At 48.1% G+C, this 25866-nt stretch overlaps 10 protein-coding genes across 10 annotated transcripts; 4 read left to right on the plus strand and 6 right to left on the minus strand.

Moving 5' to 3' along the window:
* Positions 1-692: 692 nt before the first annotated feature.
* On the plus strand, positions 693-2603 carry N7487_011357 (uncharacterized protein; the record flags this gene model as incomplete). The annotated part of the gene is made up of 1 exon (XM_056879087.1): positions 693-2603. One exon carries the CDS (start codon positions 693-695, stop codon positions 2601-2603), a length of 1911 nt encoding a protein of 636 aa, XP_056724406.1.
* A 337-nt stretch (positions 2604-2940) lies between these two features.
* On the plus strand, positions 2941-4063 carry cdc31 (putative cell division control protein Cdc31; the record flags this gene model as incomplete). Its single annotated transcript, XM_056879088.1, has 2 exons — positions 2941-3360; positions 3560-4063. The coding sequence occupies exons 1-2, from the start codon at positions 3079-3081 to the stop codon at positions 4061-4063; spliced, it is 786 nt and encodes a 261-aa protein (XP_056724407.1). The 5' UTR covers positions 2941-3078.
* Positions 4064-4658: 595 nt separating this feature from the next.
* Positions 4659-7172, minus strand: admB (uncharacterized protein; the record flags this gene model as incomplete). Its single annotated transcript, XM_056879089.1, has 2 exons — positions 4659-7006; positions 7109-7172. 2 exons carry the CDS (start codon positions 7170-7172, stop codon positions 4659-4661), a joined length of 2412 nt encoding a protein of 803 aa, XP_056724408.1.
* Positions 7173-7876: 704 nt separating this feature from the next.
* On the minus strand, positions 7877-9064 carry N7487_011360 (putative DNA polymerase iota; the record flags this gene model as incomplete). Its single annotated transcript, XM_056879090.1, has 1 exon — positions 7877-9064. One exon carries the CDS (start codon positions 9062-9064, stop codon positions 7877-7879), a length of 1188 nt encoding a protein of 395 aa, XP_056724409.1.
* A 128-nt stretch (positions 9065-9192) lies between these two features.
* Positions 9193-9600, minus strand: N7487_011361 (uncharacterized protein; the record flags this gene model as incomplete). Its single annotated transcript, XM_056879091.1, has 2 exons — positions 9193-9504; positions 9556-9600. The coding sequence occupies 2 exons, from the start codon at positions 9598-9600 to the stop codon at positions 9193-9195; spliced, it is 357 nt and encodes a 118-aa protein (XP_056724410.1).
* Positions 9601-10921: 1321 nt separating this feature from the next.
* On the plus strand, positions 10922-11899 carry N7487_011362 (uncharacterized protein; the record flags this gene model as incomplete). The annotated part of the gene is made up of 1 exon (XM_056879092.1): positions 10922-11899. One exon carries the CDS (start codon positions 10922-10924, stop codon positions 11897-11899), a length of 978 nt encoding a protein of 325 aa, XP_056724411.1.
* A 701-nt stretch (positions 11900-12600) lies between these two features.
* N7487_011363 (C2 domain protein) lies at positions 12601-16537 on the minus strand (the record flags this gene model as incomplete). The annotated part of the gene is made up of 6 exons (XM_056879093.1): positions 12601-14040; positions 14102-15589; positions 15646-15785; positions 15866-16019; positions 16075-16110; positions 16163-16537. The coding sequence occupies 6 exons, from the start codon at positions 16535-16537 to the stop codon at positions 12601-12603; spliced, it is 3633 nt and encodes a 1210-aa protein (XP_056724412.1).
* A 2123-nt stretch (positions 16538-18660) lies between these two features.
* Positions 18661-21043, plus strand: N7487_011364 (uncharacterized protein; the record flags this gene model as incomplete). Its single annotated transcript, XM_056879094.1, has 4 exons — positions 18661-19052; positions 19105-19216; positions 19282-19958; positions 20008-21043. 4 exons carry the CDS (start codon positions 18661-18663, stop codon positions 21041-21043), a joined length of 2217 nt encoding a protein of 738 aa, XP_056724413.1.
* A 2003-nt stretch (positions 21044-23046) lies between these two features.
* Positions 23047-23748, minus strand: N7487_011365 (uncharacterized protein; the record flags this gene model as incomplete). The annotated part of the gene is made up of 2 exons (XM_056879095.1): positions 23047-23460; positions 23488-23748. 2 exons carry the CDS (start codon positions 23746-23748, stop codon positions 23047-23049), a joined length of 675 nt encoding a protein of 224 aa, XP_056724414.1.
* Positions 23749-24582: 834 nt separating this feature from the next.
* On the minus strand, positions 24583-25539 carry N7487_011366 (uncharacterized protein; the record flags this gene model as incomplete). The annotated part of the gene is made up of 1 exon (XM_056879096.1): positions 24583-25539. One exon carries the CDS (start codon positions 25537-25539, stop codon positions 24583-24585), a length of 957 nt encoding a protein of 318 aa, XP_056724415.1.
* Positions 25540-25866: the final 327 nt, after the last annotated feature.

The following is a 25866-nucleotide window of genomic DNA, read 5'->3' on the forward strand; positions in this document are numbered from 1 at the left end:
TTGATGGAAATATGGCATGGATACATTCATACTTCCATCGCCCCCGAACCACGGAAACTCTGCACACTAGGTGAACCTTATACTAGCGATGCGCTTTACCAAATTAGGAACCGGCCTCATGGGCCTGGTCGTGCCTGCTTCGCCTCAAGTGCCGCCGTTGTGCTTCGCTATGATGCCGAAGCTTCAACCAAGCTTTGGCCTGGTTATAGACGGTGCTACTAGTCCGTTTTAGGCAACTTTCGAGGTGCCCAGGTGTATCTACTACTTCCATCTTTACTTCGCATCACTCATTCTTCTCGTCCTATACCTTCGCAAAGGATCGACAACTTGTTCAAGCACAGAGAGTCAGCCTGCTATTAGGCTCTGCCCTAAGCCCCTCCTTTAGCTCTCGCTCCTTGCCTGAATATCTTTCAAAATCTCGATCGTTCCTATTCCTCTCGTTCATCCTCGAAACCATGATAGCGCAAGCTGCTGCTACACGGCACCAGCCGTCTCCGTTCTCTCCTCATCCGAACCGTGGGCGTAAATGTGCGCCGCATACACCGCATACACCGGGCTTCATCTATAGTGTGAGTTCGATCCACCTCTTACATTGTCCTCCTACGTCCCTGTGGTTTTCGTTTGACGCTTGCACGTCTCGTGAATTCTTGATACTGACTATCCAGTCTCCTATGTCTTCACCCGCATCAACCATGCCTTACTTTTCCGATCCAAATATCGAACATGCAGTGCCACAGACGTGGCAACTGTCATCGACGGTAGTCATGGCACATGAAACCCAGCCACTAGATCCAGACATACTTCAAATGGTCAACGAACTCAACGATGACCCAACAGGCAGCCAGCCGCATGAGCTTGGTAGTCCACCCCAGGATCTGGGTGTTATTGGTGGCCCAGTTCGTTTTCATTCGATCATGACACCTTCCACATTCGAAGATCAACTACAAAATGATCAACTACAAAGCTCCCTATCTCCCGGAAGCTCGAAATCTCAACCCTCAACATGGCCTTCCAGCGCCAATGATTCTTGGTCATCTGCTTCGCCCGAAGATGATTACGGTGAAAGCCAGCCATATGCTGGACCAGTACATCCATCTCCGTCTCTCAAAGAGCTTTATCCCGATGGCTTTATCTTTTGGGATCCGGCGGACCCTGCAAAGTCTGACAAAATCCACGAAAAAATCCCCCTTACTCAGGCCGAACTTCGACGACAGAGAGAAGATACCGCTGCACTTAAGAGAGCTGGTGGCTCATGTATGGTGTGCTATCGGGCCAAGAAGAAGTGTGGAACAACTACACCATGTCCTCCATGCTCCTCTAAGGGTAATCGAATCTGCTTTCGAAGTTGGGGAGATCTGTGCCTGATTGGGCCGCCTACGGGAAACTCTCTTACTATCCTTAGTTTCCCATCCCAAGAGGCGAAAGATAATTTACAACGTATGAGTGAGGAGGTCTTCAGTCGCATGAGTGCCTTCAAAGCGGTTGTCAATATCCGCAAATCATATGGCGGAAACTGCACTGCATGGAATTGGACAGTAACGGGGCCCAGTATCACACTATCGAGTAAAGCAGAGTGTCCTGTCGATGATTTTCTTACTGGGGTTACTAGTGCCCTCCCCCTCATGGATCTGGTCAAATTTGGAGATCTATACAAGCACGACGAACTCGTCTGGACTGCACTCGGAATGGTGAAGCTGTTTATGGTCATCCAAGGCTTGGCGGAAGCTCGAATCCGTACGTCCTGGTTTGAAACTACCACCGGGCGCCTCGTCTTATTTTATATTTTGATTCTCTCTTTCCGGAAGCTCGCACAAACGTCCCAGGACTTTTGCCCAGGGTTATACATTTCTCTGTGCGGAAAGGCCAAGCAGAACAACAGGGAAAACCGGTCACGGAAAGAAAATGGGATCGATCCCGCTTGGATTGCGGCAGCATTATATTACCGAGTTGTATGCGGCTTGCAAGATCTTCAAAAGAACGCAGCTGTTGCGAGAATATTTGGCCCCTTTAGCTGTTATTTGACTGGTGTCCGCGAAAAACTCGAAGATATCCTGCGCAATGTGTCCCTTAAACACGGCGCTACAGGCAAATCCTTATGTAGGGCGATTCTTGAGGATGTAGTTCCCAACCTCCCACCATCTCCAGACGTGGATATTGCTTTCTGGCTGGCAGACTCGGAAGAAATGTCGTCTTCTGTTTTTCGCCGGCAAGACAGTCCCTTTTCGCCGCCAGCCTGCCAAATGCAAGCGTTCTTGGCTGATCATTTCCCTCGGCCGGGGCATATGGTGAATCATGCTGAGCCGCACGATGGCGTCTTGCAATCATCGGCGACTTTTCACAATACGATGATTACCCAAGAACATACTCCCTTTGATGACATGCCCTTTACTGATCAAATTGAACCCTTTGACTCAAATGATCTGTTGATCCTCGGTAACGACTATGACAATCCATTGGATCCAATGGCTGCGAGTTTTGTTGATACGATGCCACTCGATACTACACTGCCACTCGATACTACACTGCCACTCGATACTACACTGCCACTTGATGCTGCAATGCCACTCTGTGGCAATTTCCGACAATCTCTTTACAATTGTTGAAGGCTTCCACGTCAACATTCGCTCACCACTATTTCTTTTTGTTGCATGTTATCGATGGGGAAAACATACAACACTCGTTTGAAGAATGACGTTAGCTGCTAGACAGGAAGTAAAGTTTTTCTATGGATTGGGATAGACGTCTAATTGCTTGTGATTAGCACCAGGTTAGAACCAGTAGTGTTATGTCTAGAAGTTCGCTCGCTTGCTCTTCCTTCTAGTACAATATAATAAAATTGAATCCTGAATTATCGAAAAGTAACCAAAAGTAATAATTGGGATGATGTCTATATCTGTAACAAAACCAAAACAGCGAGGCGTTGTCATTCCGCCCGTGTCTGGGCGCGTCTCCAGAATCCTCCCACCGCCAAACACCTCCATCTCTCCACGCATTCTCATGGGCTACGAGCCCCTCTCCAATCAATGCCGAAGAACTCTTGATCCAGCCATCTAATTAAACCTGAACACGCCATTCACCATGGCCTCTGGCCAACCCTTCGCGTCGCGCTCTTACGCCGGCACGAAACTCCCAGAACGCTCGGTAAACACGAACGCAATGCCCTTCAGCGCCTCATCATTCTCACGGCATCGCGGTCTGGGAAACGCCAACCAAGGCGACTTCAACGGGCCCGATGCCCAAAAGCAGATGCAACAGTCTGCGCCCACGCCCGCAACAAACGCGCAGTCCCACGGTCCAGCGCAGGACGCGAATCCGCTGAGCAGACTCACGGAAGAGCAGAGGGAAGAGATTAACGAAGCTGTAAGGGATACCCTAATCCATCTATGACATTACAATCCCCTTCCCCCAATTACTATACCCTCCTGCAACCCCACTTCTCCCTCCCTCCCTCTGTCTCTCAATTTCCCTCCACGAGTGAAAGGAAAAGAAAAACACAACCCCAAACCCAAACCCACCCCATCCAGAAACCGACCAGCTAACCAAAACCCCCCTCCAAAAGTTCACCCTCTTCGACCTAGACCGCGACCGCCACCTAGACTACCATGAACTCCGCGTCGCCTTCCGCGCCCTGGGCTTCACCCTCGGCAAACAAGAACTAATCTCACTTCTAACGACCTACGGCGTCCCCCGTCCACAAGTGCAACAACAACAACAAGCCGCCGGTAACCAACACGGCCCAGGTCAACCGCTCACCTCCAACAAAGGGCCAGTCTCAAACCCGCAACACCCGTCCAACCTGCTCATGCCGCTCTCGTCGTTCCAGGCCGTCACGGCGCTGAAGATTCTCGAGCGGGACCCGCGCGACGAGATCCTGCGTGCGTTCGAGCTGTTCGATGAGGGCGCCAAGGGGTTTATTGATCTTGAGGATTTGAGACGTGTCGCGAGGGAATTGGGAGAGACTGGGCTTGAGGAGGAGGAACTTAGGGCTATGATTGAGGAGTTTGATCTTGAGGGTGTTGGTGGTGTTACGAGGGAGGCTTTTGTTGGGATTTGTTGGCAATGAGTTGCTAAATAAGCCTTGGATCACTTGGTCATCCTTGTTGGGGGGATGGATAGGTTCGATCTCTCTAGGAGACTAGAACTTCACTGAAGGTTGATTGTTTGTTGTGCATGGGGGCTTTTTTTTCCCTTGGTGTTGGGATTTGAGTTACTTTTCTTGTGTCTCTTTTGTCGTTTTACTCATGCTTGTTTTGGGAGTAAGTGTCTCTTGTGTTTATTTTGGGTTAAAATCACAACTTCAAATGGATATTCATTCCTCTATACGATATCTACATCTACATGCTGAGTAGAGTATACTTGCAAGATGGAGATGCGGTATCAATTCATAGCCCAAAGGGTTTCAAATGTATCTACTCACGAAAAATGGATACAAAATTCAATAAGACAGTACCCGCAAGAAAAGAAAGAAAGCTCCAAACCCCAGATCGCGGATGATAGCATACTATAAGGACCGATAATACATGTAACCACATGCGCAGTCATCCACGATAACGCCGATACCCAAATTCGCCTCCGCAAATCCCAGAGGCACGAATGCAAACAAGACCAGGTTCAATGGAACCCATAAACTAGAATAAAACCAGAAGCAAAGGGGGTGATCATGAGTATCGTGGCGGGGGGCCAGGGGGAGGAGGCACATTCTGGTATCCGCCATTGGGAGGCATATTCTGATATCCGCCATTGGGGTATCCATGCCACTGGTCCATGGGCTGGCGGGCACTGGGTTGGGGCCCATTGTAGCGGCGGTATGTACCAGGGGGAATAGCCTTGCGGGCCTTCCGCAGCTGTGCGCTGCGCTTGCAGCGACTATAGATACAGAAGAAGATAGCAAGCAGGATGAATGTGCCGACACCGACACAGATACCAATAACCAGCTTCTCATGCTGACGGATCCAGCCCAGAGCCGAGGAGCCCTCACATTGACCTGCCTTGCAGCGACCGCCCGAGTCGCAGGGTGTACCGTCTAGGTAGTTCTGGTTCATGCCAATACATTCCTGGACACCGATCGAGTGTTGGAGCGAGGGTGCACCGCAGACGAGACTGCAGGAGGGACTATTTGTGTTTTCGCAAGCCCAAGTGTCGTTGGTGTTCAGCAGGGAGCCTATCACCGTGCGACACTGGTAGTCGCGACTTGTGCATTGGCCGCTGGCGCAGCTGAGCTTCTGATTCTTTTCGCCGCAGCTGGCACCGTCTTCTTTGTATTTGTTGTCGGGACAGGAGCTCGAGGTTCCGCTGCAGGTCTCGGCGATGTCGCATTCGCCGGTGCTGGCGCGGCAGACGGTGTCGGCGGAGGCGAATTGGCATTTGTTGCAGCAGCTATCGTTTGCATCGTCGCACACGGCACTGTCTTTGAATTTGCAGGTCTTGGCATCACAGCAGGAGTTGTCGCTGCAGCTTTCTTCGTCGCCACAATCGCATTGCTCATCGCCTTCGACGATGCCGTTGCCGCATTGGCTGCCGCTGATGGTCACGACGCCGCGGTTGTCCGATAGGCAAGAGGACTTGATGCTGTTTTTGCCAATGGCAGAGCAGATGTTGCCGATGGTACACTCCGAAAACTTGGTCATTGAGTTCTTAGCATATGGGTTCATAATGTATTCGGCATTGGCATTACAGGTCGATGAACTCAATGGACAGCATTGAGAAGAGGCATCCAAGTTACTGGTGCAGGCGTCTTGGTCACAGTCGTGCACTGCTCCAAAGGTATGACCAGTCTCGTGGGCAAACACCTGCCAGGAAGAACCAGAATTGCGAACTACGACGTTCGCACCGGTGACAGAGTTCTCTCCGGAGGTAACCAGGTCGGAGGAGCATAGACGACCCATCCATGAAACTCCGACCTCACTGCTTGTTGGGCAGTTCGTCATCAGGGTCCAGTAGGCATTTTCATCCGAATGAGATGCGCGCCACTTGGAGAATTCATTCAGACGCCAGGTGACATTTCCCCCATTGCAATCCACGTTCCATGGGGTAGCAGAGGAGCCCGTGCTGGAGCAGCCTGTTTCGGAAATTGTAAGATTGCGCAAACCAATGGACACATTGAAAGATTCTTCATAGAGACTTGAAGCTGTGTTTACGACGTTGATAACCCAGTCCCTGGCGGCCTTTTCGGGGGTGGAGTTGGTAGCCATGAACGATTCGGTGAATTCACAATCCGTTGCAATTCCGATCAACGCGACTTTCTTTGTATTAGGACATCCACTGGTATCGCCGATGGTCGTTTTCAGATTCACACCGCCAGTGTTGCCCGAGACACCGCCAACATCAGACGAAGACTGTCGCTTTCCCAATCCGAACATCGAGTTCAACGAGGTAACACCCCACTGACCATCTGTTTCGTCCATGTCATATCCGAAAATCGAGTTGGACAGATCAGTATTGTATCCAAGTTGATCCGCACCGCAGCCTTCGGATACGGGAAGCGATCGCTTGAGCTCTGAGTGTTTATAGTGGAACATATCGGAGTCACGGTAGATAATCATAGATTCCCCATCTCTGGGTTCGACGTCGGCATCGATCGGGCGCTTCTTGTCGAGATAGGTCGACTGCAACTCAATGTGGTGCTTGTCATTGTTGACACTGAAAGCACCCTCAAAGAGAGGCTCTAGGCCATCCCTTTTGACGGTGATTCTGGCCCAGCCCACGGGCGTCCATCTCCCCTTTCCGGATCCTACCAGGGCGCGACCTTGGAAGACTTTGTGTTCGTGTCGTTTGATCGGTTCGGCACGTTTTATGGTGCCATCGGCGCCGATGTATTGCACGTAAGCGTCCTCGGCCAAAATATCATGATTAGGCTCGAGTTCTAGCTTTATGCGCTTGTCATCTTGGTGTAAGGCGAATGTGATATCAAAATGTGACAGGTGGTCTATTCGATGTGAAGGAGTACGAATGATGGCATTGTCGACAGGCGTCACCCGTCGAATGGCCTCTGAGGCTTGTGATCGTGCTGGAGATTGTCAGCGGCTAGGCAACGGGACTAGACAACGGGGCTAGGCAACGGGGGGGTGGCTGGGCACCGCTGAATGTAAGTGGATATTTGGATATTTACCTTGTGATTGTTGAAAGAGCGATGAAAATGCACCGATTAAGGGCAAAATAGTAGAAAACCTCATGGTAATATCTCGATCTCAGGGTCCTTTCCCCGGTCTTTGGGAGGGAATAGAGTTTCCAGGGCCCTGAGTGGCAAGGGAAATTTCAGGGTCCACCTAGGGTTTAGGGAAGGGGTTCAAGTAGAGTGGGAAATTAAAATAAACGAGAGAATCAACGAAGGACTAGAAAGGAAACACAAGACAATTCAATCAAGAAAGTGATGAAAGGGAAAGAGGTCAGAGGGATCAGATAATCCGGGCTCAGCCGTACAGGGCTTCAATGCCAAGGGCTTAGGAATCCCCAAACCAGAGGGCTTGGCAAAAAGAAAGTGGACTGAAACAATTTCCAGTTTATGCATTTTAATATAGAGCAATTGGATGATATTGGTTTACTGGGGATTCTTTAGTGGAGAGACGACCTATTTTTATTGTAGCATCCAATTATATTGTCTATTCCACGCTTGGCATAGACGAGGATCCATGGGCGATGCACCGTTGGCATATCTATCTAAATACATGTTAAAATTGCATAAATCTGTATAACATACGGAGTACGTAGACTGGGAAATAAGTTGATCGTCAGGGTCTTTGGTTTCCCTTGATTCATAATATGTACTCTGTACATAGAACACGTAAGTGGCTCAGGACCAGGCGCTTCCAACCGCTTCGAACCTATCAAGGACCCCCCCACGCTTGGCATTTAAGGCTGCCGAATAATAGATCCATGTCTATTTCTCGGAATGATATATCTGATGTGCCAACTGCGCAAAATATGGGATTGAAACCCCGCATATAGGACAATCCACACTCCCCAAGGGTTCATCATCGTCCCAGCCATCATCTGACTGGGACTGGATCTCAGGGGAACCGCCGGACAACCGCGGCACATCAGATGATGACTCGGGTTCCTGCACAGTCCAATCCTTAAGTACTGTCTCCTGCTGTCGAAACATCTTCCCGATATCTCGTCCACTGTTTTGTTTCTGATCCCCCGCGGTCTCCACCATATTGGTAACTGCGACGTTCAACAAACTGAGGTTCCACCCAGACTTTTCAGGATGTAATTTGCGGAACATGGACAAAACACATTCTCGGACCAGTCGCTCGGCCAGTGCATCGATATTCTCATCCAAGTTGAAAATAAAGGGTGGCAGGGGCGCTGACCGCGAGATGCGATTGTAACTGTGCGCACGCCCCGTCCCCAAGTCTGGCGGAGGTCTTGGCCGGGTCGATAACCGCAGAGTGCGAGGATGAGCACGCCATCTCCCTTGGGGAGCAGTGTCATCACTCATATCAAGTAGGTCGGTTCTTACGCGACGGATCAGACTTCGCGACAGCACTACTAGCTCTCGTCGTACACCCTCGAGCGTATCTAACCGCCCGTAAGAATCCTCGATGCTGATCTGAGTGGGCACATCGCGACCCTCCAGCACCTCGGAATTATCTACACCATGGAGAATGCTCCACATGCGCATCCCGATGCCCTTCACTGAGCCTGGCCCGCCGAGGATTCTGTCCAGTAAAGGTGGGCCCATGCCAGGGGACTGTCGAACATCCTTGACAGTGACCTTCTCGTCGACGCTCTCTTGCCCTGTGACATGGGATTTTAGTTTCTGGGCAATGCGAGAACCAATTCCAGGAATCTTCCGGATCTCGTGATCATCCAAGAACTTCGACACGTTGCTAGTATTATCTTCTGTTGCCGTATATGGCGGCAGAAGAGTCGTTTGGCCGTTGGGCTTGTGAACGTTCCCTACCAATTTTGCCAATAGTTTGGAGGTTGAGATCCCGCCCGTAGCCGTGAAGCCTATCTGATGCACCAGCTTACTCCGTATATGACCTTGTAAATGGGAGGCAACGAGCAACCTCATTTCCAACGAAGACGGATCAGTCGGAGCGACGCTGGTTTCCTCCATTGCAGGGAAGGTCGACCCCTGAAAGCGAGTGGCGTCGTAAGAAAACCCAACGGTCGGATCCTTCCGATCAAGATGGAAATACGAATTCGTCAAGTCATTTTGATTCAATACGCCAATATTGTAGTCAATCATTTCCGTAACGTCGAGAAAGAGCTCGTCAAAGCCGAGTTTTTCGACACGGCCCCCCAGACAATGGAGCGAGCCAGCAAATAAAGCTCCTTGGATGCATTTCGGAACTTTGTCAAGTCTTCACCCAGAACTATTACCACATCGGGACAGATGCGTTTGGCATCTTTGATGAGCTGTAGCTTATGCAGACCTCGCCGTCGGGCTTCGTAGTTACATGTCACCACGATCTGCTTTTGCTGAACTGCCAAGGGAAGTGACCTCAATTCAGGTTGCTCAACTTCAAAAACAGAGGCATAGAAACAGTCATAATCCTGGGTATGGTTAGTCGTCAAAGGATGGTACCTAAGAGTGGGGAGGGTTACCAAGTGGAGGATGATACGACTGTCGTTCCGCACTAGTGGAGTCATGAGCCTTGAGCTGATTCAGCTGTGACCATGCGACCTGCAAAGTTGATTTTCTGCCTGGTAAAGACCCCGAAGCTGAAAACAGCTGAAAACAGAAACCCAAGGCAACTTCCAAAGAACCCATATTTGTGGCTGGTGTGTGTGTGTGTGTGTGTGTGTGTGTGTGGCGTCGGTGGCTTAGTATTATTAGCCTTGTTGCCTTGCTGCCTGCGTGGAGTATATACTCGTTCAATATCAAGCATATCAGGCTACAGACACCTACAGGCAGCTGTGGGTTATTTTAAAGTTGATTGGTTCTTAAACAATTATATCTTCCAAGGCTGCATTCTCTCTCCTTTAGACATATCCACCCAAAGAGAGACCCGGTGCTGCCTTACCCTAGTCGATCGGTCAAGCTTTCCTCCGGCATGCCCTTCACGAAATTGAATAATGCCACCTAAAAAGATCGCCGACACCATCAGGTGGGGTTGATGTCACACTGCCACCCCCGAAAATAAGATGAATAGTTATAAGCAGTGAATTCGGCGCAGTTTCATCTATTTTCTACCAATTATAGCCTAGAAGACCCTCTTTGATGTTTGCGGCCATCACATGTGATATATACCCAGTGACAAGGGTTTAGATCGGGTTTTGATCTTAGGGACACCATATGTATAGATCAAGTACCTATATTGTAGACAAAGGAATAATAGGATATAGTTCAAAATGAAATTCAACAGAGATTTCTCTCCATACACATTTTTAGTCTTTGCCACCAAAGTACGTACCCGTATAGATGTAGATCAGAGACCCACGGGCCCTGTTCTTTTTATAGATGAAATTTTTTTTTCTTTTGACTATGATTTTTAAGAAATAGATTAAAATTGTTCTAGATGAACTATGTTACTCTTAATTCCGTGCTCTCCGTGTCCTTCGTACCCCATAATTCGTACTCGTGTAGATTAAATTAGAAAAAAAAACACAGTTGAAAAATAGTGTGGATGGTGGCGTCGATAGTTTTACGCATCCACTTGAGTCTGGAATGAAAATCTCTGACTCTTCGACTTGTTTTAACGGAGTCCTTCGGAGTATATGATTCAAATATTATATTATTATCTTATTTTATTATACTCTATGGGGTATACACTAGAATGTGTCAAAGTTAAATCTTTAAGTCTTTAATCTCCCCTTGTGACATGCATCTTTCATCACTTTTATCACTTTCATCACATCCAAGCGCCAACCTCCTCTATTCTTAGTACCCCGCCAAACACATTCCGCATTTTTTTTCTTTCTCTTTGATGATACACATTTGATCCTTTTAATTCCTCTCTACATTTCCACCATGTCGTGTCTATCGCCAGATGCCACAACGACAATAACCTCCCGACCAAAACTCACCCTCCAAACCACCGCTCTTCCTCGCACATTTGGCACTTCGACTACTGGCCTATCCTTTTCCTTCGCAGCAGCACCAACTTCTTCCCCCACTATTCGAAATACCTTCAAGAATGCCTACGAAGTCCCATCCCCATCATCTGCAACTTCCCCCACTAAATCCACCCGCTACAACAAACCAACCTCCCCCTTCATCCTCCACCCGAACAATAATCACTTCAACCACCGAAGCCCCTACCAACTCCCCATCGGAGTGCGCAGCATTCTACGGAACTCCCCGCTAGAACCCTCAACGCGCCGACGATCAGGCTCCATCTCAGCGGGCGGCAATGGTCCCAACGGCGCAGGCTCCCGTCGCGTCTTTTTCCCAGCAAAGAAACAAGTCAGCTATCGGTACCCACTGGAAGAAGAGATCCGCACAGAACGCTACACGGCGCAACATCTCGACCTCGTGACGGAGGAGGCAGTGCAGGCCGAGGCAGACACCAACGCCCAATCCCCACCTGAGACACGCCCCGCCCCCTTCCAGAACATCGAAGGCGAAAAAGAGAATTCCGATTCCAGCCCCTCGTTATCAGAGACAAGTACCTCCGATGATACCAGTGCCGATGAAGGCGTGCGCAGCTCCTCGCTCTCAAAAACGGAACGCAAAAAACGCCGCACGGTGCAGGTAGAGCGACAGGTTCGCGCGGTGGCTCTGCTAGATGGCTTTGAGGCTGATGGATCCTCCACGCCGCAGACTCCTCGGCAGGGTCGGGCTAAACGTCGGAGGGAATGGAAATGGACTCTTGGGCCTGTCGATCTTGGGCCTGTCGATAAGGCCTCGAACAGTGGATCCGAGAATGTCTCATTGTTGCATGCGGCACAGGCTAATTCGGGATCTGAGTCTCTCCGAGTATCCACCGACTTTGCGCCCGATCATTAATTATTTGCAACGTTCATGCTTTCATGGTTGATGTCCCTTTTTAGGGGGTTTCTTTCCCACCGTTTCTTTCTTTTTCTTGCATAATTATGGCGATGCATATAATTTACTCACGAATCATGTTGTATAGAGGTGTTGTTTGGGTTTATCCGGTGGCTCTTCGGCGCATATGCGCTCTTTTTTTTTTTTTCTCTCCATGGCTATGGTTTTAACATCTTATCTTCTATTGCATTATATCCCATGGATCCTTTCGATGTATACATATTGTATGCACTTTTCCCAATCTCATCAGGCACCGCAAAACAAAACAGCGAGTGGCCGTCAAAATGCGAAATTCACAACTCCAATTCTTAGTCGTTTCCCACCTTTACCAGGCAGGGTCTTAGAATATTCTTGTTTACAATAGCGTATCTCACCGGTTGTTTCCAGGTCACAATACATACCATAACCTGTTTTTTTGGCTCCCAAAATATCCTACAAAGAATCCTGTCCTGCTCGATTGAATTGGCGATATACCTCAATATTCTTACGATTTTTGGGGCCCAGTCAAGATCTTCGTAGTAGTCCGACGGGATATAAGGCCCCTGTCCATAGGATCAATATTGAGGTTAAATGGGAAATAACAGATATTTATTGTATACAGTCGATTGATGCAAATGCAAAATACAAAACGCCGATACCAGATAGAAATCATTCGTACATCGTCAAGTCTCCGTCTCAACATCTGGCTCACGACCAGTAAGACCACCCACTCCGATCTTCTTCTTCATCTTCTGGAGCGCAAATTTGGCCTCATTTTTGGCGAAAGCAGCATTCCGCGCAGGCTTCCACTGCATGAGACCACGCTGCTGACGCTGCTCACTGTGTTTATTCGCCCTGTTTACCTGACTGGCACTCATATTGCTTTGTGCCAAAGACGAACTAGCTCCACCGCTGCCACTAATAGTCGAGGGACCCTTACTCAAAGACTCGAGCTCGTCATCTGAATCCGAGGTGTCGTCATCCTCGTTCTCTCCACCTTGATAACTAGCTCGATGGGAAGAAGCTTGATCCTTGAGTGGAGGAGGGGTGTATGGGTCATGATGAGGTTGGTCTCGGCCAGGCTCGGCGACCTTGCGTCCGATGGAATCAGTGAAGGCACGCGGGTCTTGACCGAACGCACCACTCCAATCTTGGCCGTCGTGGTCAATCCATCGTTGACGCTCAGCGGGCGAGGCTTGCTTCAAGATATCCCGTCCATCGATCAAGGACTGCTCGTGCTTTTCCTGTACTTCTGGGGGAACCTCGATGTTCACGGTGCGGGAACGCACACCCTGCGAAAGACACGCTTCCCAGGTCTCGAAGGTCTCGCGGGAGTCATTGTCAACGACGAAACGCTCGTGCGATTCGTCAATGCCCGGCGAGAACTTGCAGCGGAACTGCAGACGTCCCACCTCTGTCAAGTCCTCAAGTCCAGGTGTTTCCTTGGCCTTCCAGTTCTGCTCTGTGACGTAATTTTGTGTCAAGCGAGCACCCATCTTGGTCGTCCAGATGGGAAGGTCGATGTCTGTTTCCTCGTTATCGACAAGATGTTGAAGCCACAAAACAGCGTATGCTGCTGCGCTTCGCTTGCCCTGGTTGTGGAACTCGAAAACAATTGGGGAGCGGTATCGGTGCTTCACGGGCATGCGTAGTGTATCGCGGAAAGTCTCATCGGAGGTATCGAACACCGCGTCATTGCCTTGCATGTGGCATATGTGTCGGGAGAGTTTGCCAACGCTGCCACCGGTGCGTAGCTTGATCTTAGTGTTTCGACCGTAGTCCTTCGCGATGATAGTTTGTCCAGCAAATTCAAAGGTGCCAACATCCCAGCCAAGCATTGTAAGTGGCAACTTGGTCTCTACATGGCGGAACAAAAGAGAAATGCGTATGCGTCCAAATCCAATGCCACCATCGAGGGGATACCAGCGGGTCACTTGGGAGCTAGTTTGCAAGATATCGGACAGCTTGAGCGGGACCACACCAAGGATGGGATCATGCTCGCGATAGCGCTGGTCTCGGACGGTGATGGTCACAACGGCTGAGCGCCAGTCGCGAACAAATCGTTCAGTTCCTGCGTTGAAGATAGGCTTGGAGCTCACAGCCTTTGCGCGAGTGCGATAGATCTGAAACATTATGTTAGTATCTAGGATCTGCAGGTGAGAGTATGATACTACAGATACGTACCAGTTGATCGTTCAACAAAACCTTGCAGTAACTGGTTGGGAGATCTTCACCCTCCTCCTCTGTGTTCTCACCATATGGTTTCGCCGGCTCATACTCCTTGCCCTTGCGGTTCCCATCACTACCCTTGATATTGGCAAGCTGAAGGTTGACGATCTGGTGCACAACAATGTGCACAATACCGCTAGGCCAGATTGGATCAGGTGGTGTATGCATAACGGCGTCCTCTTCTTCGTTGTTGATGGCCCCCTTTTCATCTTCGAAATTCGGATCGCCTTTCAGGTTTTCGGGAAGGTCTTTCTTCTTGCCATCAGTACGCAGCTCAGGGCGAAGTTTTGGTTTCCCAAAGTATCCAACTTCCCAATGCAGCTGACCAGGCATTTCACTGCCCTCATTCATACCCTGAAGCTTTGACACCTGGGGATACATCTTACTGGGATGCTGAAGCATCTCACGGATAGGTAGCTCGACCTTGCCGACAATATCATCCGCGGTGTTGCGGTCAGAGTCCCAGAGCTCAATGCTCAGGTTTTCGTCGGCCTTGATCAATTCTGGCGTCACAAGAAGGGCGGCAGTCTCTTCCCAGATAGGGTTGAGGTCATCCGTAATCACACGTGTACAATACATGGGCTTGCCGTACTTCGAGAAGGACAGGTTGATGTATGGATCACTGCCACCACCCTCGCTGCCGCGAGTATCCTGTTTACTCAAGCCGACAGCACGGTGAATGCGAATCCACATCACACCCAAAGCCAAAGTATCTTTGTGGATGTCATCTCCTGTCAACATCATGCCAAGATCCATGGTCATTGACTTGGGGGCTGCGAACATCCCACACGCGGTGCTAATGGCGGAGTTGACAAAGTTGGAAATCAAGGGTAAGTTGAGAACATTCACTCCCGTTCGAAACATTGGCATGCAGCCAGCCCTGACGTGGGGGATGCCGACCAAAGTGAACGTCACATCCTTCATAAAGGGTGCTTCGGGCATCATTTGGAAGCGCATGCGGACAGTACCGACAAGTTCAATCAGCTCCACGAACACGGGAAATGGCACACCAAACAAGCCTCGAATGCCCAGATAGAAGACCAGTTGCATGTGCATATTGCGTGCTTTTGACGAGGCACTCTGACCAGTTGGGCTTGCGTGATAGGCAAAGGAGGCTTCCATGTTGTAATAACTTCCTCCTTCTTCAGCAGCGGCGGCTTCCTGCGGGTCCTTGTTCTTTCGGTTTTCCTCGTGGATGTTGTCTTTCAGGCCCTGCACATGATCGTCGGGAAGAGCTCTCATGCTTAGAATTCGGAGTGGGTTGCTACCCTGGTCGATTTCTGCGATGCGAACATTCTCTACAACCTTGGGTGCAGAGACTTGCATAATATCTTCGATTGTGTCGGCCACGGGTGTCAACATCTCTGGGTTAACGAGTCCCCACACAACGGCGAGGAAACTGTTCATCCACTCGACGGATTCAGGAAGGAGATTGGCAGTGGCCTTTTGAACTGTTAGTATGTCTACCCATAAACAAGATCATACATTAGAAAACTTACCATCTGACCACGGAGCTGCTCACTGCTCCATTCCATCGCTCGACCACTGCGAATAACTTCCTGCATCCACAACCATACTCCACTCGTAACGCATGCGGCCAAGGGAATAAGGCCCCAAAGAGATCCTCCACACATCCGTCCTAGTATGATTATGGCAATAGGTATCCCAATGCAAAGGGCCGTTGCGCGCTTTTGCAATGAATCAAACATGGGCTGATACGAGACAGTGGGCGTAGGATGGAACAGAACATTCGTCTTCTCTCCTCGAATAGGAACATCAGAGGTTGTGCCTTCGGCAATGGGATCGGGGGTGCGGTAATGTCTTGTTTTTCTTTATATTCTGCAAGATCTTGGTCGGCACTTGTTTGAACATCCTGGGATATGTCAGTAATATACTCCGATGGACGGTATTCTATATAGACAGCTCACTGTGGATTTTCCGAGATTTGCATTCGGGACCGTCAACTGCGAATGGATTAGACTCCATTCATAATTTTTTCGAGACCATCCCACATACCATTGGATTCTTTACAGCATCCATAGATGTCTCGTCTTGGTCTTCAACACCGATGTCCTTGCCCGTAGTCGGGTCAGTCACGGTGCGCATCTTGGCTTGGGAGACTTCGCGTGGCTTATGAGCGACAGCATCTCCATCTTTTTGATCCTTTTGGCCTGCTTGCTCTTGTGGTGCACCCGAGGCCTCTTGCGCTTTCGCACGTGCAGCGCTTTCTTTCTTGGCTCTTTGTTCTTCATCTATCCTGCGATCACGTTCCTTCTTCTCGGCATCGACATGTTCCATAAAGTGACTAATGGTTGGAATAGGATTGGCACCACTCCAATGCTCCCCAACCCGACGGCTCTGGGGAGACTTGGGCTGCTGACCTGTGGCCATCTTGGAGGTCGGTGGAGTAAAGCAAATGAATTGTTGTTTGGCTTTCTTCTTTATGAGGTTAATTTGTTCTGACTGTACAACGTTGTGAAAGACGAGTACACCTTCTCAGCATCACCACGAGAATAGAGAAATTGAGTGAAGAGAATTTAAGAATTGTAGAGAAACACAGGAAATTTCAAGATCGGCGGGATGATGGAAGCTTTCCCCAGAGCTACGTCATTGACCTGGGAAATGGGGCTATGACGATGATACAAGAGATCGACACCTATCATTGATCTGTATAATCTATATAATCTAGTTTGTCCAATGCGCACACAAAGACTGCTATTATTTCCCCACACTATTATGCCTATATTAGATTGGGCCTGGCCAGGGGTTGCTGGTTGTCCATCTCAGCGGAATCCCGGTCTTGGCGTTGACAGCTTCTACTTGGTGAGTTGGCACAGCTGTCCATTGACAATACAAAGTAAAAGTAAATGCACTGCGTCGGGAATTTTGAAATACATTCATTACTTCTGTTATATTTTCTCTTATTTGCCATGGCTACAGGAGTGGCTTCCAGCCGAATCTGTGTAATATAGCATATGATGTCATCGATCATGAATAACCAATGGGCTTCAATATATCCATGGATGCATCCTGGGCATATTTTCTTACCGACGCTCAGCGTACGACGCGTTAATTTGTCTTCATTATCACTGCATTTCGGATTGAGCAAGAATTATGTTGGCGAATGAGGTTCACAATCACATGTGCGGGATATCTTGCGATAATAAGTTGGATAGAGAAGTGGGTTGGTCGATAAGAAGCGTGTTTCGATGCTGCACAAGGTACTGGATAAAGATAACGACATGGCACGACCTTGGGAAGCTGTAAAGACGCGTACATCGTAGTAATGATGAGCACAGGGGCCCACGGGTAGCCTGGTACCTAGCCCGTTACAGCGAATTATAAGGCTGATAGCTGTTTAGGCTCCCTGGTCACATGATCTCTCTCTAGCACATACAATCTTTTTTTTTTTCTTCTTTCATAGCTCTACAGCCTGCGATATGAATATTATTATACTCCATACTTCATAATTCTATCTAATTGTGGTGTCTTTAACAGTAGCCATGACCCTGAGAGTTGAGCGAGCCCGTCGCATCTAACTTGGTATTCAAGGGCCGCCTATCGACACTTGATTTAGGCATTGGTCACGTGGTAATATCAACGGGTCAAAACTGTGATATATTGTTTCATCTACGGCATGCACCTTGATTCCCGATAGATAGATCAATGGCCCTGGGGTCTGCAACAAAACGAACACGATGCTAGCTGAGACCGAGGGATCGTAGCTCAGATCCAAGAAGAACGAGAGGTCAGGCATATGTAATGGCTGGGTGGTACCACAACTCAAAAAAGAGGTGAAACCAGAAGTGTTTTGCCAGATATCCCTTAGAATGAACTATATTATATGGGGTATCCATGGATGTAGTGAATTGATGCTTATTTTCAGGTTATGATAGCAATCCATGGGTGCAATGGATATAAAACCCATATTGAGATCGACATCCATTTCTATTGGACAGACGTGGTCGGCTATAAAGGCTATGATTGGCTGGGTGTTTTATGCGACCATTCAGCATGAAGCATGCATCCATATGGGGCTCGACCTCCTGAGGTCATAACATGATCGACTAAGATTTGGTGTTGAAGATATTTCATGATCGAATTCATTCAACTCAATTTATTTGCCATGCATAATAAACGGGTACTTTGCATTTCAGCCTTGGAATATACCTCACACCTAAAAATATGTAACCAGCATCAGATGATCCGAGCAACTTCGACACAATGGTCTGTCTTTACTAAATCGAGACAACAGTGGGCCGCTATGATCTCGGTACACTAACCAATAGTACCGAATGGTATTCAGCCGGCAACGGTAGCCTGCCAATCACAAGTGTCATTTCATTTGCCAAAACAGTCTCGTTACAAGCTATACTCCGGTCATTGATAATCCCACCATCGGCAGGGATATTCTTCCCGATCACTTGCTTACAAGCGTGTTGGTTTGTGTGTCTCACATTTCCCATCCTCGCTTATAACTTAGCACTGACAATGAATAGCGGGGCCAAGTCGCAATGAGCCGAAGGCCGTCTCTTGGTCACTCTTCGCAGTCTGAACCCCTTCCATCTGTCCAAAATGATAAAGATCCTTCCACCTACGACACAGCCGGGCTTGAGAATAGAGAGGCCTCGCCTTTGACCCCGCTCGAGTCGACATCGACAGTCTTCGGTGCATACCATCCCTGGAACACACCTCGAGTTTCCGGGGAACAGCCAATGAACGCCAAAGTGGCCATTCCCCGACTCGACCTTCCACTTGCAAGCAATAACGGTCGAGTTAGTCGAGCATGTCACAATTGTCGCAAACAGAAGAACAAGTGTTCTGGCCATCGCCCTTCTTGCCTTCGGTGCCAGGAGGCTAACGTTCTTTGCGTCTATGTTGACGGGAAACGAGAAAGAAACGCTAGGTCTGAGGTTCTCCTGGATGTGGTCGCCCAAAATATTTACCCCAGAACTTAGACAACTTACAGTTATAACGACCCAACTCCAACACTACGAAGCTCTCGTGCGCGAGATTTACCCCAAATTCGACACCGAGCTAGCCAAAGTCGTTGATCAAGCTCTCGGAAAAGTGAGTGAAGACCCCATGGCCCGCCCAACCGAGATTAGACCCTTGATAAATCTAACAAACTATAGATATCTAGCCTTTCCCTATCGTCGCCGACCGTCGTCAAAACACCAGACGAGACAGACTCGTCAACCCGAACGCCTTCCTACGTGGATCACACCTTGGAGGACTTTAATGGAGACATTTCACTGCAAGCCATTGGATTTGTAGGAGAACATTCGGCAACGGCATGGTTATACAGGCTTAAGTGCTTGATTGGTCAGACAAGTTCCAATCTGGACGGCCAATTCGAGGAATCATCCCATCCATCGATTTCTTCCTGTGCGTTCTTTATGGACGACACCGCAATCCCGCCAATAAATGATTTAGATGTCTTCGCATATCCCTCACAAGTGGTCGCCGATGAACTTGTGGACAGGTACTTCCAAGTCGCGCACGCCTCCTTCCCCATCGTCGGCAAAGAAATCTTCCTCAGCCAGTGTCGATCATTCTATTCGAACTCGACGACGCACCCCGGGAAAAAATGGATGGCCCTATTGAATATGGTGTTTGCGATCGCTGCAAGACATTCCGAGCTTTCCGGAGATCAATCTCAGCTAGATCACAACATCCACACGGTGTACTTTTCCCGTGCCTGGCGATTACACACTAGCGAGAGTGTGTTATTGGAGAATCCCAACCTGCAGCAGACACAGGTAGAGGGTCTAATATCACTTTACTTGCTTTCCATCGGACAGGTCAATAGGTAGGTCGAATACTGCGAGCCTTTACTTTAGCCACTGATTTTCGTTTAGAGCATGGAGAAAATGTGGTATTGCAATCCAGTCCGCGATCGCGATGGGAATCCACCTTCGTAACGAAAGTCCGAGCATCACACACGTGTCAAAAGAAACAAGATATCGGCTATGGTGGGCGCTGTACCTGTTGGACATCCTGCTTTGTGTCATTACTGGACGCATGCCCAGAATGCAGCAGGAACACTGCACGACCCCTTTGCCGGTGCCCTACAAGGAAGAAGATTTCAGGGATGAGCATGTGATGAGGCTTATCTTGGACATTCAATCTAGAGGCCGCCTCATGACTTCTCTGCTCTCCTTCGATCCTTCGACTGAACCGAACGACCCTCTATCCAATTCGCCTTCTCCGCAACCCATGTCTCAATCTGTCTCCCCCAGCCAGCAGCTCCAGGCTAACGTCTCACTGTACTTACTTTATTCCATTGACCTGGCAGCTGTGATGAGAGAAGCAATTGAGATTTTGTATTCCCCTGAAGCTGGGCGAAGACCTCGGAGTGACACCGAACTGGCCATGGCATCGCTCAACAGCGCCGCTGACAATTGGTTTGCGCGGCTCCCTGCGACTTACCGTTTCGCAGAGGCCAGAGATGACCGAGCCTTTATCCGTCAGCGTACGAGTTTGGCTTTCCAATATTATTCGACCAAGCTTGTCATTTCGAAACCTGCCCTTCGTTCTCATATGACCGGTGAAGACTCTTTCGCTGGCCTTGACATCCCAATGGCAATGGTTTGTCTCAATTCAGCAGGCCAAATGCTTGACCTCTTGCCCAATGAACCAAACATCTCCTGGCTCTTGGGTTGCTCACCTTGGTGGTGTGCTCTCCATTATCTCGCACAAAGCACCGTAGTGCTCATAACGCAGTTGCTCACCCAGAATCAAGCGAGTGCTAGTGAAAGAAACGAGTCATTGGAAAGAGTTCAAAAGGCTCTGCGATGGTTGAGTGAGTGTTCTGCCAAGGATCCAACTTTCAAGCGGGCTTGGGGTCACTTTACGGAGCTCTTGTCATCCCAAGGGCTGAAAGGGCTAGAATAAGATCTCGGTTGGCTGCCACACCCGTGGTCCTCGTGGGTCTCTTTCCCTTTATTTACTTCACATATAACTAGAAGTATTACCCATTTCCTTCGTATTACCCGACCTATCATCCCTCTATTTCACATAGATCTATATACGACTTCAAACCCGCAAACTAGAGTGCGACGTCTTACTGCTTAGACCCTTTGCATAATATGTCACCTTAAGGATATAAACCAGCCATATTGTAAATAGGATGTCGCCGATCGATGTATTCGAGGGTACGCGTCACGGCAATAATCCTTGGAACCCAGATAACGATCAACAAGGCAATGTCCAAATATTGTCCATTCAAACAATGGTTCGAATATCCACATCCAAGGCGGGGAATAGACAGTCTTAAAATAGATTGGCCCAATTCCAAAGTATAGATGTAATGATAGTTGCCACCTATGTTGTATGCAAAGTATGTTGTATATGGAACACCCGGGGCTCCCATACAATGACGTCAACGTTCTTGGCTCAAAGGGGCTTATATAGTCACAGGCTGACCACTGACAGCATATTGATACTAAGCCTCAGCTATTTCTCTGTGTGTCTCTCTCCCCTCTTTTTCGAACGGAAAGTCTTTTACAGATTATACATGTCCGACCAAATGGCACCTAAATACATTGTAAACGCCCATCCCTTTCTCCCCCAGTGAACCCTACTAACAAATAAGGTAACCTTCCGTGACTCAGCTGCGACTGAGGAGATCAATTCCTACATACACCAAATCCAGGAAGAAGGGGGGTTCGTCACGAACCGATTTCCGGATATGATCGCGAGAGGCTTTTCGTATGTGCCTCTTCCACCGAGACTAAGACTTGACGTGGTTTCTTACTGATTTATGTTCTAGAGCACATATAACAGACTCAGTCCTTCATAGGTTAGAATCTGACTCTATTATAGATCATATTACCCCCGATGCTTCTTGAGCTTGTCGTTATTCATCCCCGCTGCGATACCTGTATAGTTTGACATTCCTTTCCTTATCACTCCTGTATATTACGCACCTAATGACATGATGTATACCCAAATGTACACTGTCGTTTTACTTGCTTTATTTAGTAGATTTAATAAACAAATCCATACATTCAATCTACTATGACCAACGATTGAAGTTAACATGGATGTCATCCATTCCAACCTTGGAAGGTTCCAAGGTTCTATTGATCTATTAGGTAAGCTGCCCCCGATTCCCACCTGGGCAACCTAAGCCCAGTTTAGAACAGCATAGAATATGTTCCCGCAGTCTAACCCAAATAGTAATCAGAACCGATTTATCTATTTTATCATTGGTGCATAAACTATTGACCTCCAGGGCTAGGCGAAGCCTTAGACCCAACGTAGAGTAAGAATAATCGACACCAAGAAGCTATGACCAATCAGAGCAGACGAAGACAGTCCTTTCCACAATCCAAGTTTGATTCTTGAGTCATTGGAAGTTGACTCAGCCCTATTGAGCCATAATCTGGGAGGCCCGAGCAACTGAAATAGATCAATATGCCACGTCAGGCTAGCCAGGGGTGGGATGTTAAAGTGGGCCGCGGGCGTATTCGATAGTGTCATTCTATGGGCGTTCTACATAGGGATCTTTTGATCGGGGTCCCAGGTGCAAATCGCGGGTGAGAGCTAGCTACGAATTTATCAGCCTTCGTCAAGAATCTTTGATAAAGGGAAAGTAAAGGATAAAATAACGCAATGGCATTGACAAAAGACGAATTAAAGTAGTTTTGTTGCTGAGCAGACTAAAATATCTATCAAAAACAGGACCGTTCAAGGCACATCAAATGATTCTAAGAACACATTGTATAGAAGCAAGACGAAATATGACGTGTCGAAAGACCAAAATGAAAAGGGGGAGAAAAAACTGAAAAGCAAGGTGTGTACATTGAGCAAAAATCTGCTCTACTTGCACATGCCCATCACGACATCATATCCCAATAATCCCAATTAACATCATAATCAGCCAAGAACGGAGGCTAAAACGTGAACTCAGAATTGAGAGCCCAAAACTCGGTAGGCGGATCGAAGGTCAAGCTGGTATCCGCCCATTGTGCAGTTTCTGCAATCTGCTCTTTTGCATAACTAGGGTCCGAGATCGTGCTCATCCATGAGGATGATGGGTAGTATTGCCCAAGAGTAGTGCTGGGCATGGCTGTCGGCAACATACTAATCGCAGCGATATTTCTAGTTGAATAATTGAGTATGGTACGACGTTCGAGGTATATCGTGCCGAAATAGGGAATATCCAGCTTGATGCGACTGGGCCTTCCATTCTTGTATTGGTTTCCTTCAGATTCGTCAAGTCGCGCGGGTTCGGTCCCCATTCCTACCGCCTTGATAAGCTTCAAAACGTGTAACGCGCGAGTTATAATCTTGTCAAGAGGAGCGTTCTGTGATTATTGCTCCAGAATACCCACAACCCGGTCGAGAGCTAGGTAATCCTCTTTGGTGAAGTCATGTGCGGTATATGGTATGAGTGCATTGATAATGATTGTCATTGCGGCAGTGAGGGCTTGGAAATCAAGAACCCTCGACTGAAAGCCGTCTTCGGCAGTGCGTCGGATATTGACATAGCAAGCGATGACGTTGCGGCAGGCGTGGAGACAGGTTTGCCGATTATAATAATAGAATTCGTCGGTGTCTGACGTTAGGAGTAGAGGAAGGTGTAACCACGCCATGGGTTGGTACTACCACATCCGATAGTGAAGGTTTCGGAAACACATGGCCCGCTCGGGACATTTGCCTGGCGGAACATTTTCGGGTGAAGTCAAAGCAGGGGGAACGAACGGTTGAAGTTTCAGATCGATGCTCTGTGCCATCTGCAGCATGGCCGGAGTGACCTCTGTGAAGGTCTAATTTCGCTCAATGATTGATCTAGCTATTCGAGCAAGCGGGTTCATAACGGATTCATGGTGGGGAGGCGAAGTTTGAGAGTCGCTTGGGTTGGATTAATATTGATCTAGTGCTTTATTGGTATCCTTTCAAGGTGGCATGTGAATTTGAGATCAGCATTCGCTGGCGTTTTGATGGATTAGCCATTTTTGAAATTAATGTGTCTATTAAGTCTTATAAAGCAACCATCCATCCTAGCTAGAGCCGTAAGAAGATGGATATATGGTAAAACTAACATATGGGATCATTTTGACCCTACGTTACAGACTGGCTTTCCACATCCTTCATCAATTATAGTTATTTTCAATATTGTTAGTAGGAATAAAACTAGTAGGTATTCCCAGATAGGAAAGAAGTACTCCGTACATAGCTTGCAGGTACTGCAGCCATTCTAATAGAGTCTACAAGAATACTTAATTTGAAGAGACAAGAGGAAGCAGAACTAGGGTGCAAGCAGATAACTGTATTACAAAAAGGGAAATATATAAGAATTTCGGGAAGTTAGAAAAGTATAGAAGCACTATATGCATATTGTGACATGGCGAACAAAGACAGATAGGAGTAAAATACAACTCGCAAGGACAGTAATATACAGTTTGATCCAATCATAAACGCTCAACTCATGAGGACCATTGACTCCGAACTTTCTTTCCTTTAGTCTCTTCATCCCAGTCCACCTTACGCTTCCTCGATTCGATGTTTCGGAGGCGGCGCGATGTCGATCTTGTGCTACGAGCCAAAGGACTTTGAGTCGGGTTATAAGTCGGAACCATATGCTCAATCTCCTCAATAGAAAACTGTAATTGCAATGCTTCAAACGAATCATAGATTCTGATCCGTGAAATTCGGCGAGTTCCACGTTTGAAGGCCCCCAAAACCAAATGTGCCACAGTCTGTCCAAGTTTGGTCCCTAGCAGTGCCTCAAATTCCGGGGTTCCAGATACCCAATCACGTATCTGCTCATCCGGCCAAGCGAGGCCATTAGATTCGGTATAAAGCTCGTCCCTGACAAACGAACGAGTGTCTACATTGCAAACATCGAGCAGATAGACATACTTCAAGGTATCAATCGGAAAGTGGTTCTCGTAAATGGCCTGGCAGACTTCCGACATGTATACATCCTTTGTTCTCTTTATTTCTTCAACAATTAATGCCCCAGGCGCAACTAGCCCTTCCCACGTACTGATCTCCGGGTGTTTAGGGTTTAGTGGAGCATCAGATTCAGCTATGTGGATCTTTTCCCATGCCCCACCTGTTGGTCCCATTATTTCGAGGTCTCCAAATTCGTGTTCAATCTGGAGTGGAAGATAAGCAGGCGTGTCCGTGTCGATTTCAAGTTGTTTGAGCTTCTCGAGGTCTTTGAATTTCAGCTTAGAAGGTAGAACTGGACATAATTGGATAGATGGGTCGGTTTCTGGGCATTGGATCCATTGCTGTAGTAATCGGCCAACGGCCTGTCGCCTACCGTATTTGAGGGTGGGGGGTAGTGATGGAGGGAAGCTGGAAACGTCAAATTGGCATTGGTATGAAGTTTGCCGTAGAAAGGGTGATATCAATCCAAGACCTTGAACGGACATTGTGGGTTTCCCTATGTCAAATTTTGTTGAGCAGGGCAAGGTTGATGGATATTAGGGACTTATAGATGCTGCTAATCTTTGGCCTTCCCACTGAGCGCCATCAATAGACAATGGTCAAAGAGATGGACTCGAAAGAATCGTCGAAACCAAAGGGCTAAATTTAAACCATGCGGTATTTGAAGAGATATACTATTTTTTTGATTGGACTCATACCTAAATAGTAACATATGCTTTCAAAGACTGCTATCATGGACACTCCATTGTCTTTGACATTTTGTGAGCTATGTGCATGGGAATCCGTGGTTCCTATCATCGACAATAAAGAGA

Source organism: Penicillium crustosum (genome assembly GCF_028827405.1).
Source record: "Penicillium crustosum strain IBT 35664 chromosome Unknown utg000005l_segment0_segment0, whole genome shotgun sequence".
Lineage (NCBI taxonomy): Eukaryota > Fungi > Ascomycota > Eurotiomycetes > Eurotiales > Aspergillaceae > Penicillium > Penicillium crustosum.